General features: G+C 59.4%; 1 protein-coding gene across 1 annotated transcript in view; it reads right to left on the bottom strand.

Annotated features, from left to right (window-relative positions):
- Positions 1–1,453: 1,453 nt before the first annotated feature.
- The window catches only part of SCN4A (sodium voltage-gated channel alpha subunit 4), a 31,342-nt gene continuing 22,982 nt past the window's right edge, over positions 1,454–9,813 (bottom strand). The window contains 7 exon segments of the mRNA XM_023756753.1: positions 1,454–4,544; positions 5,052–5,322; positions 5,948–6,052; positions 6,542–6,679; positions 6,911–6,964; positions 7,212–7,490; positions 8,843–8,965. Of these exon segments, the coding sequence (XP_023612521.1) occupies positions 3,319–4,544; positions 5,052–5,322; positions 5,948–6,052; positions 6,542–6,679; positions 6,911–6,964; positions 7,212–7,490; positions 8,843–8,965 (2,196 nt within the window). The 3' untranslated portion in view covers positions 1,454–3,318.

The following is a 9,813-nucleotide window of genomic DNA, read 5'->3' as shown; positions in this document are numbered from 1 at the left end:
CACTGGCTCCAGGCGGCCCCCCGCTGACCGCAGGTGAGGTTTGCATTCCCGGGCTGTTTGTTCTGTTACTGGGAGGAGGCGGCTAGCTAACAGGATGCAAGTTTGAATCCTGGCCCTGCTGTGGACCAGCCAGAAAGGCTCCTCCAGTGACCCGGCAGTTCTCAAACAGGGTGGTCCCGCGCTGCCCAGGGAGCATTTCAAGGGTCGCGGGGACCAGTGGGCACTACGGGCGCCTTGGGCCAAGGACGCTAAAGGTCAGTGGGAGGGTCAGAGTCTCACGAAGCAGAATTCCTCTGCCTCACACGCCCAGTGAAGCATCACCTATTCTTAACCTTTCAGAAACCAAATGTCCTCATTGATGTAAAATTGGAAATCACTGTAGTAATAGTTCTTCACGGGGCAGTTGTGAGCTTGGAAGGAAATCCTGTGTCTGCTCAGGGAGGTACCCGGACCACGGTTCACCCTTCAGACGGTGACGAGTAGCATCGCTACCTGGGGGTGGGGCCGATTCTGGAACATTAGCCCATGTTATCTGTGTTCTCAGTGTTCTGCCTTTTTTTCTCTGTCATTCAAAGCTCAGGGGAAAGGTGGGCTGCGGCGCCTGCCAGCTCTCCTGTCCTTGGGGCCGGACACAATGAGGAGCCAGGACCCAGGGAGGGAGGTCAGCACCCTGAGGGGGGCTCAGGGAACCCTGCAGGATGCTGGACCCCTCCCCCCCACGAGAGGAGAGCAGCAGGGGGTGGAGGCCTTGGGGACACGGCTGAGGGACACGTGAGGGACATCAGGGTGGTCTGTGTGTGCCGCTCCCCAGCCCCCATGGGGGTCTTGTAACCTCTGAACCCAGGAAAAGGGGGTGCAGAAACCCTGAAAAAGACTCAGTGTTTACTAGTGTGGAGGAACCTAGCCCTGGGAGGCAGGAATCAAGTCGTAGAAAACAAATTATATACAAAATTCTGTCTCACCCGCTGGGCAGAGCTCACTGCATATTACTCTTTGTCACAGGCCCGTGGGACTCTGGGCTTTCTGGGGTTGGGGGTCAGAGGCAGGGTCCTGGGGGGGATGGTATCTCTGAGGAGAGGGAGGGGCACCTTGGGGCCTCTGAGGGGGGCGGGTAGAGAAGTGAAGGGGTTTCCGGAGAGGAGCGGCTGGGGATGCGGGATCCGGACAGCTCTTTGCTGGGTGCTGTCATGGGTGGGAGCGGAGGGATGTGACCTCTGACCTCGTGTGGCCTCCAGCTGGACCCCGAGCCTTCCTTTAGGCGGGGCAGGAGGGAACCTGATGGGGCCAGAGGAGGAAGTTGGGAGCATCCCGCCCTCCTGCACCCCTGCCCGGGATTCTGCCAGTCCTCCCTGCTGGGCTGCAGTCCCCACCCGCCCCTCTGCCACTTGCTGCCCTCAGCCCCCTTGACGTCTGCACTCGGAGCTGCAGAAGGAAGAAGCCCGCACACCAGGGGCTCGAGGGGGAGGTTTATTGTAAGAACTGTACAAAGGGGCCTGTCTGCTGGCCTGGCTTGGGCCTGTGCCTACCCGGGCACGGCACGAACGGGTGTGGGTCTGCCAGTGCGGAGGGGGCACAGGCAGGGGGAGGCGCTACAGTCTGTACACAGTCTCTCCAGTCCAACAGACGCAGAGGCTCTTGGGGCCACGCCAGTCCGGGCCCGAGGAGGGAAAGGCAGCGGGCAGGGTGCTGGCCAGGGAGGAGGCTGCCCCCTGTAGGGTGAACCTTCGGAAGGAAGAGCCGGACGGAGTGGGGCCCCTTCCACAGAGGACACAGGCAGGAGACACCGAGCAGGGCTGGGCACGGGTGTGACGAAGACAAGCAGCAGAAGGGAAGATCATGGAGTCACAGGGAGCGAGAGGGGGGCGCCCAGGCTGGGCGATGAGGAGGCCAGAGGGCGGGGCAGACAGAACAGAGGGCTCCGGCCTGTGGGCCACACACACACACACACACACTTGCACTTTGTTTTGGAGGTTTGGCTGCTTCCTGAGTTGTAATCAAACGTGTTCACAAGAAACAAGAAAAAGAAGAGGAACTAAGGCCAACAGGGACTCGAACTTCGCACATGTGTTCACAGGCGTACACACACTCACACGGACAGGCCTCTACAGAAGACACACTCACACCAGCCAGACTGCACAGGGGCCCACTGACACACATTTCCACAAACAGACCCAGACACACATGCATATGTAGGCGTCGTGGGACACAATGGTGTACACACTTGAACACACACACAAGTGAATCAATCCAGTGACTCCTCCTCCAAGCTCAGCCTCTGACTGTTCTCCGGGAGCCAGTGGAGGCCTGGCACTGCCGTGCCCAGATCGGCTGTGCCAGCAAAAGGGCTCCCGGCATTCCAGGCAGCAAGAGGTTGGAAGGTTGGGCCTGAGCCAGGTGGGCTGGGCATGGCCCAGTGTGAAATCTCTAACATGGGCTCAACTATAACATTCTTAGGATCACTTTTTGAGGGGGTGGGGGTGGTAGGGAAGGCTGAGGAGGGAGGAGGGGAGGGAGGGAACAAGATGTTTCCTCCTGAGTGCTGGGGTTCCCGCCCTACCCCAGGTCTGGGAGTTCAGGCCAAGAAGAGCCCTCAGTGCTGTGAGACTCTGGTGGACACGATCTAGAAAAAGGCAGGTCCCAAGTGGGGTCTTCCCTTGTGCTCTTTCCCCAGGGGCCAGCCAGGGGCTGGAGGTCTGGACAGTGGACACACCAGGAAGTGGTTTCAGGGGCCACAACCCCAGCCCGATGCACCAGGATCCAGTGGCCAATGAGGCTGGTGGAGCCATTGCAGACCAGCAACTTTTCCCTTTTCCAGGGAATTCCTGAGCCGCTGGGGAAACTGTCCCAGAGATGGGGCGGCTGGCGGGCCCTGGGGCCAGGTGTCTGCTCTCCCTGAGGGTAGGGCGTCTTTGGAGAGGCCAGCAGCCTGTAAGACTCTGGTGGCAAGAGGGCAGCCAATCCCTCCATCGCAGGCCGGCTCCTCCCACAGTGGGGGCAGAGATTCTGATGTTCCAACCGCCCTCCAGGCCAAGAGGAGAGGCAGCAGGGCCCCTGAGGAGGTGAGAGCAACATGAACGCGAAATCACAGAGGCAGGGGTCTTGGGCCCAGCGTGGAGCCTCGGATTGCAATTCCCATTTTCCATGGCCGGGGGAGGCAGGGGCTCTGGCCTAGGTGTTAGCCCCACAGTGGCCACGTCCTGTCCCCAACAGGGAGCTGGATCAGTCCTCGACTCAAAGTCCCGCGCCCTCAGCCTGCAGGCAGCTTTGGGGAAGCTCCAGGGCTCTACCAGCCTCAGCTGGCCACCTCACTGCCACCTGCTAGACCAGAGACTCTTTGACCCCCGGGCGTACTGTTTGCCCTGGGGGTGGGGAGGGAGGGAGGGCAGCGTCGGAGGGGCTGATGGGCGTGAGCCCCACGGCAGGTCCAGCGTCCCCCGTGGAGCCCGTCTCCTCACCCTTGCCCTGCACATCGCTGTCCCCGTTCTCGGGGCCGTACAACTTGCTCATGGTGTTGACGATCAGCCCCTCCTTCTCGGGGGCCCCGTCCCCGCTACCGTCCTGGCTGTGGCGGTACATGTAGGACGCCTGCTTCACCGAGCGCTGAAGCAGGTGCCGGCGGTAGGCCCTCTGGATCTTGATGGCACATACCTCCTCGTGCTTCCTCCTGAGGGTGGTGGTGATGGGCTCATAGGAGACCTTGGAGGGGTTGGCTGCCATGAACTTCTCCTCCATGGTCTCCTTGAGGGCGTCCATCTCCCCCGAGTCTCCCAGGACCTCTTTGGTCAGGGCGAAGAGAATGTCCAGGCAGTGGATTTTGTCGCCTGGCACCATGGGCAGGTCCAGCGTGATGAGCTTGATCTTGTTGGGCTTGGCGATCCTCAGCGGCTCCTGCAAGGTGTCCACGAAGTCGGAGAGGCGGCTGTACTCAATGAACTGCGTGGCGTCGGGGTCGAACTTCTCCCACGTCTCGTAGAACATCTCGAAGTCGTCCTCACAGAGGGGCTCGCCGCTCTCCTCGGTGGCCACGTTGAAGTTCTCCAGGATGATGGCGATGTACATGTTGACCACGATGAGGAAGGAGATGATGATGTAGCTGCAGAAGAAGCAGATGCCGACGGAGGGGTTGCCACAGTCACCCTTGACGCTGCTGCCCGGGTTCTCCAGGGTGGGGTCACAGTCGGGGGGCCCGCTGTTGAGGATAGGGTTGAGGAGCCCGTCCCAGCCGGCCGACGTGGTGATCTCAAAGAGGCAGATGATGCTATTGCCAAAGGTCTCAAAGTTGAACATGTCATCGATGCCCGACTCCTTCTTGACGTAGGCGAAGTTGGACATGCCGAAGATGGAGTAGATAAACATGACCAGGAAGAGGAGGAGGCCGATGTTGAAGAGGGCAGGCAGCGACATCATGAGGGCAAAGAGCAGCGTCCGGATGCCCTTGGCCCCACGGATCAGTCGTAGGACACGCCCGATCCGGGCCAGGCGGATCACACGGAACAGTGTGGGGGACACGAAGTATTTCTGGATCAGCTCAGAGAGTGCGAGACCTGCAGGGAGGAAGTGGTGAGCACTGCTGTCCTAGGGTGGGGGCGGGGCTGGGTTAGGGAGTGAGGGGGCATGCGGCCTCAAGGGGGCCTGGCCTGGTGCGCTCAACTTTTGGAGCACAGCCCAGATGGTCTCACCCATTAGGCCAGGCCCTCCCAGGGTCTTGGGACAAGGGGTTCCATCTTTGTCCCCACACAGCTGGATGGAGGTGAGGTATGCTAAAGTTGACGGGGCGAGGGTCAGGCCTATTCCCAAGGCTGTTTGCAGATGCCGTAGATGAGTTACTATCATAAGTACATACATGTCCATGCACTTCTCCAGTGTGTATGGATAGGGGTACCCGACTGTGCAACTACTTGTCAGGTAAATGTTCCTTGAGGTGTATACAATGTGCCTCTGTGCACGAGGTGTGAATGGCAGGTGCACACGCACGTGCGTAGGTGTGATGATGTGTATAAGCAGGCCGGGCGCATGTGTCCATGAGGGCAGCCTGGCCTGGCCCTGCTCACCTGCAATGGACAGGATGACAACCACAAAGTCGAAGATGTTCCAGCCGACGGTGAAGTAGTAATGGCGCAGGGCGAACATCTTGAGCACACACTCCCCCGTGAAGATGATGATGAAGATCATGTTGATGTTGTACAGGATGTCCACCTTCAGCTGGCTCTGGTCGTCCGTCTCCACCATCATGGTGACCATGTTGAGGCAGATGAGGATCATGATCACGATGTCGAAGACCTGCTTCGTCACAAAGTCGTACACCACGCCCTGGATCTTGTTCTGCAGCACAGATGGGAGTGCAGGGACACATGTGGGTGCACGGGGGGGGGAGTGGTCAGGGCCCACACAGGACACGGACAGGCAGGAGACACAGGATGACACAAACATGAAAGAGAGAGGTGTGTCAGGGCTTATGGTGGTGTTGGCCAGGAAATGGAGGGCAGACCCATCAGACCAGGCCATTCTATGGGGTCCCTGGGCACCCTTCCTTGCTCTGAAGGTCTACCTGCCAAGGTCCTCAAGCAGCCCCTCACCCTTCCCCTAAGCCATTGCTCACTGGGGAGGGTGTCTGGCCATCATCTTCCTCCCCCTTCTAGGGACCCCTGCCCCAGAATCTACCAACTGAGGAGGTGAATGGACATTGAGGGGCTGTGTAGGGCCGGGTGAGGGGTGAACCAGGGACTGGAGTTTAACGGGCAGCTGCTGCTTGTGCATACAGCGCCTCAATACAGTTACAAAGAGGCACCCCTCCCGGCCAGTGGACCCAGCCTCCCTGCGGGTGGACTCAGCCTCACGCCAGGGACAAGCCTGGAGGGCAGAGTGTAGGCTGCATTTGGGCCCTGTGGGACCCCTCAGGCGGGAGCCTCACACAGGCTGTGGGAAGAGAGGCCCAGAGGGCAGGTACCTGGGGCCTTGGAATTGGCTTCTGAGGTTTCTTGGAGCCAAGCTTCTTCATGGCATTATAGTATTTCTTCTGTTCCTCCGTCATAAAGATGTCTTTCCCTCCAAAGTATAGTGGGATGGAGCCCATAAGGTTGGGAGGTCCCCCTTCTCTGCCTCCAGGACCTCCCTACCTCAGGTACCACCCTTAAAGCAACCCTCATCCCAGCAGGTGCCCCTGGTGGAAAGCGGGAGAGGAACATGGAGGGGCCAGAGATGGGGGTTGAGGAGGAGGAGGAGGGGGGTGACAGAGGGAAGGGAACCTGTGCTGCCTCACAGTCTGTTTTGGGCCTCTTCCCATCAGTACCTCATTGGGTCCCCAGAATCACCCAGGGAGGTTGGTAGCATCCCCCCATTTGATGGATAAGAACACCGAGGTTTGGGGGGGCCAAGTCACTGGTTCCAGGTTGCCTGGTGGGATCTGAACCCAGATTTGCTGCCTCGGCTGTGTTCCCAGCGACAGCACAGGGGTGCTGAGGCAGCGTTTGTGAACTATAAGGGCTGAATGGACCAAGGACGGGAGGAGGGAGGCCCAGGGAAGGCGGGGCTGGATACTCATCTTCTTCTTCTGCTGGTTGAAGTTGTCAATGATGACGCCGATGAAGAGGTTGAGGGTGAAGAAGGATCCGAAGATGATGAAGATGACGAAATAGAGGTACATGTAGAGGTTCACCTCGTACTGCGGCTGCTCCCCTTGCTGCAGGGGCCACAGGGTGTGCTGGGTGGGCTTGGGGACACACGTGCTCCCTGTCCCACTGTGGGCAGGAGAGGCCTGGGGCCCAGAGGTGAACCCATCCACCCTCGGAGTCTCAGGGTCTCCCGAGGAGGCAGCATGGGGGTGGGGATGGGCAGAACGTGCCACTGTGTCTTTGGTCTAGTCCTCCCCTGTGGCTCACTCATGAGCCATATCTCGGTGACCCCCACTCACCTCCCGGGAGTCCACGGCTGCATACATGATGTCCATCCAGCCTTTGAAGGTGGCCTGAGAGAGTGTAGTTGGGTGTAAGGGGTGGGGCTGCTTGCTGCCTCTATCATCCAGCCCGGTCCTCCCCCCGGGCCACCTGCCCACAGCCCCACTGGGCAGGTATCAGATAGAGACCAGAGAGGTCTGGGCACTACTTCAGGGTCCTGCAGCCCTGGAAGCAGGGTGGGCAGTCCCCTAACAAGGAGTGGCAGGAAGACGGGGGCACCTCTATCCACGTCCCTGCAGGGCCAGGGGTCGCACTCACCACCTGCAGGAGGGAGAGGTAGCCCAGACCCACGTTGTCGTAGTTGACCTTGACGTTGAGCCAGCGGACCTGGCCCGTGTACATCAGGCTGTCGCACTCAGACTTGTTGTTGACCTCGGAGATGTCGAACCTCTCGGAGGTGGTGGTGTTGATGCAGTAGTAGAACTTGCCGGCAAACAGGTTGACGCCCATGATGCTGAAGATGAGCCAGAAGATGAGGCAGACGAGCAGCACGTTCATGATAGAGGGGATGGCTCCCAGGAGGGCATTCACCACCACCTGGGGTGGGGGTGGGAGGGAGTCACTGTCAGATCTTCTCCCAGGCAGGGGAGCCCGTCTCCTCTGGGAGACAGCTCCCCACTGACACTAACCTGGAGACCAGGAAGGGCTGGGCATGGCTACTCAGGGAAGGCTTCCTGGAGGAGGGCACTCTGAGCCAGGCCTGGGGAGAAGTCTGCTGGGCTGTATGGTTGGGGCCAGGGGGGCAAAGAGTAGGGTTGGGGGCTGCCAGCATGGTGGTTGGAGAGGACTCTCTGCTTGGCTGGAGCTATCAGCCCAGAGTTGGGGCCCCGGCCTTCTCTGGAAGCAGCCTGGCCATGGGTCACCAGGCAAGAGACAAACACTCTTTCCTCAGCCCCCATAGGAAACTCAGCCCCCGTGACCAGCCCCTGCTCACTTGTTCACGGTATTAGAGACACAGGCATCGAAAAGAAGCCACCAGACTCGTTAAAGCAGCTGGACCCTGGGACCAGAGTCCTGCACCCCGCCAGCCCTGGCCACACAGGCCACCTCACTGTTCCAGGCTGGGCCCAATCTGAGAATTGTTCTTTTTAAGCAGAAGCCATGACATGACCTCCAGACAGAGTGGGTGGCACAGGCCTGGCGGTGACCAGGGCTCTATTCCTGGCTGGGGTACCAAGCAGCTGTGTGGCCATGGGCAGGTCATGTCCCCTCAGAGGGTAGGGGTCGGCCACTCTGGAGCTGGGAGGGCCCAGCACTGGCCTCTTGTATGAACAGGAGGGAGCCACTCAGGCTGAGTGCACTGATGGGCTGCAACCAGCCGATTCACAGAGGTTTGTCCCCCTGGGGCTGATCTTGTTCCCAACAGACCTCCCTTCGCTGGGGAAGTCCCATTTGTCTTGCCTAAACCCTGTGTTTACCAGTCACTTCCACCCTCAAGAGCCCGAGGGGATCTTTCCAAACTTGCATGACCCTGAGCTCAAGGGTCAGTAGGCTCAGAGCCCTGGGCACAAGTACCTCCCTGTTTGCTTGAGTCTCAGAGCCATGGGGAACCCCAGTCTGAGTTGGGGAGGGACACGCATAAATACACAGACCTGCTTTCGGTCCACCCTTCTCCCGGCCCTGGTGCCCTCACACCCTCCTGGGAGCTGCCGCAGCCTCTGCTGCCCCCCAGTGGTGGCAGAGAAGAGCTAAGGCGCAGGACTGTGGGCAGGAATGGGCACTTGGGGCTGATTCAGGAGGGCTGTCTCAGGCCCCCAACCTGGCCTACAGCAGGACCCTCTGCTTCCCCTGCTGGTGGCTGGAGCACAGGCATGTGGTCCCTGCCCTTTGCCCTGTGGTGGCTGCTCCCCCAACCCCCAGTCCTGCTCAGAGCCCTCCCCAGCACCCACCCTCATGCCCTCGAATCGGGACAGTGCCCTCAGGGGGCGTAGGGCCCGCAGCGTCCGCAGGGATTTGATGGGTCCCAGCTCCGAGTAGCCCATCCAATTGGCCACCAGGCTGATGATGGAGACCTGCAAGGGGAAAGGGGGGTTGGGGTGTCAGGGAGTGCAGGGCCCCTGGCTCCCCCCAAAGCCCCGGGACTCAGCCCTTGAGGACAGGTCTGCCACAGGGGCCTCCTAGACTCACAGCTCTAAGGGGTCTCTCCCAGGCCCCTTCCCTAGTGGGTGGTCCTCTCTGGTGGGAATTGTCCCAGCGCCTATAGGAGCCTGGGCTCTATCTCAGCGATGTCATCAATTAAACAGCGGCCCTGTGCCCGTCTGAGAGGTTATAACAGTGGTTCTCAACCTTCCCAATGCCGCGACCCTTTAATACAGTTCCTCATGTTGTGGTGACCCCCAACCATAAAATTATTTTCGTTGCTACTTCATAACTGTAATGTTGCTACCGTTATGAATCGTCATGTAAATATCTGATATGCAGGATGTATTTTCATTGTTACAAACTGAACATAATTAAAGCATAGTGATTAATCACAAAAGCAATATGTAATTATATATGTGTTTTCCGATGGTCTTAAGCGACCCCTGTGAAAGGGTTGTTCGACCCCCAAAGGGGTTGCGACCCACAGGTTGAGAACCGCTGGGATACAACATCTTCCACAAATATGGGCAAGTACAAGTCATCACCCTCCTACTTGCCCTGATGCCACCAGGCTCCCCTTTCTCTCAAGGAGCGGAGGTCCCCCCAGCCTGTTAGTCCCCTTCCTGGCCAGCTGTCCGAGGAGCCTGAGACCAGTCTCTGCGAGGGCAGGACGGCTAACCAGGGGTCTGACGCGCTCTGTGACCTCGAGCAGCTGCTGCCCCTCGGACTGGGGCTTCCTAAGGTCCGTGGCCACAAGGACGGCTCCGGGTCTGGCTGC

The sequence above is a fragment of the Myotis lucifugus genome, unplaced genomic scaffold, assembly GCF_000147115.1.
Source record: "Myotis lucifugus unplaced genomic scaffold, Myoluc2.0 scaffold_99, whole genome shotgun sequence".
In the NCBI taxonomy this organism is placed as follows: domain Eukaryota; kingdom Metazoa; phylum Chordata; class Mammalia; order Chiroptera; family Vespertilionidae; genus Myotis; species Myotis lucifugus.
This window is presented reverse-complemented; position numbering and strand designations above follow the sequence as displayed.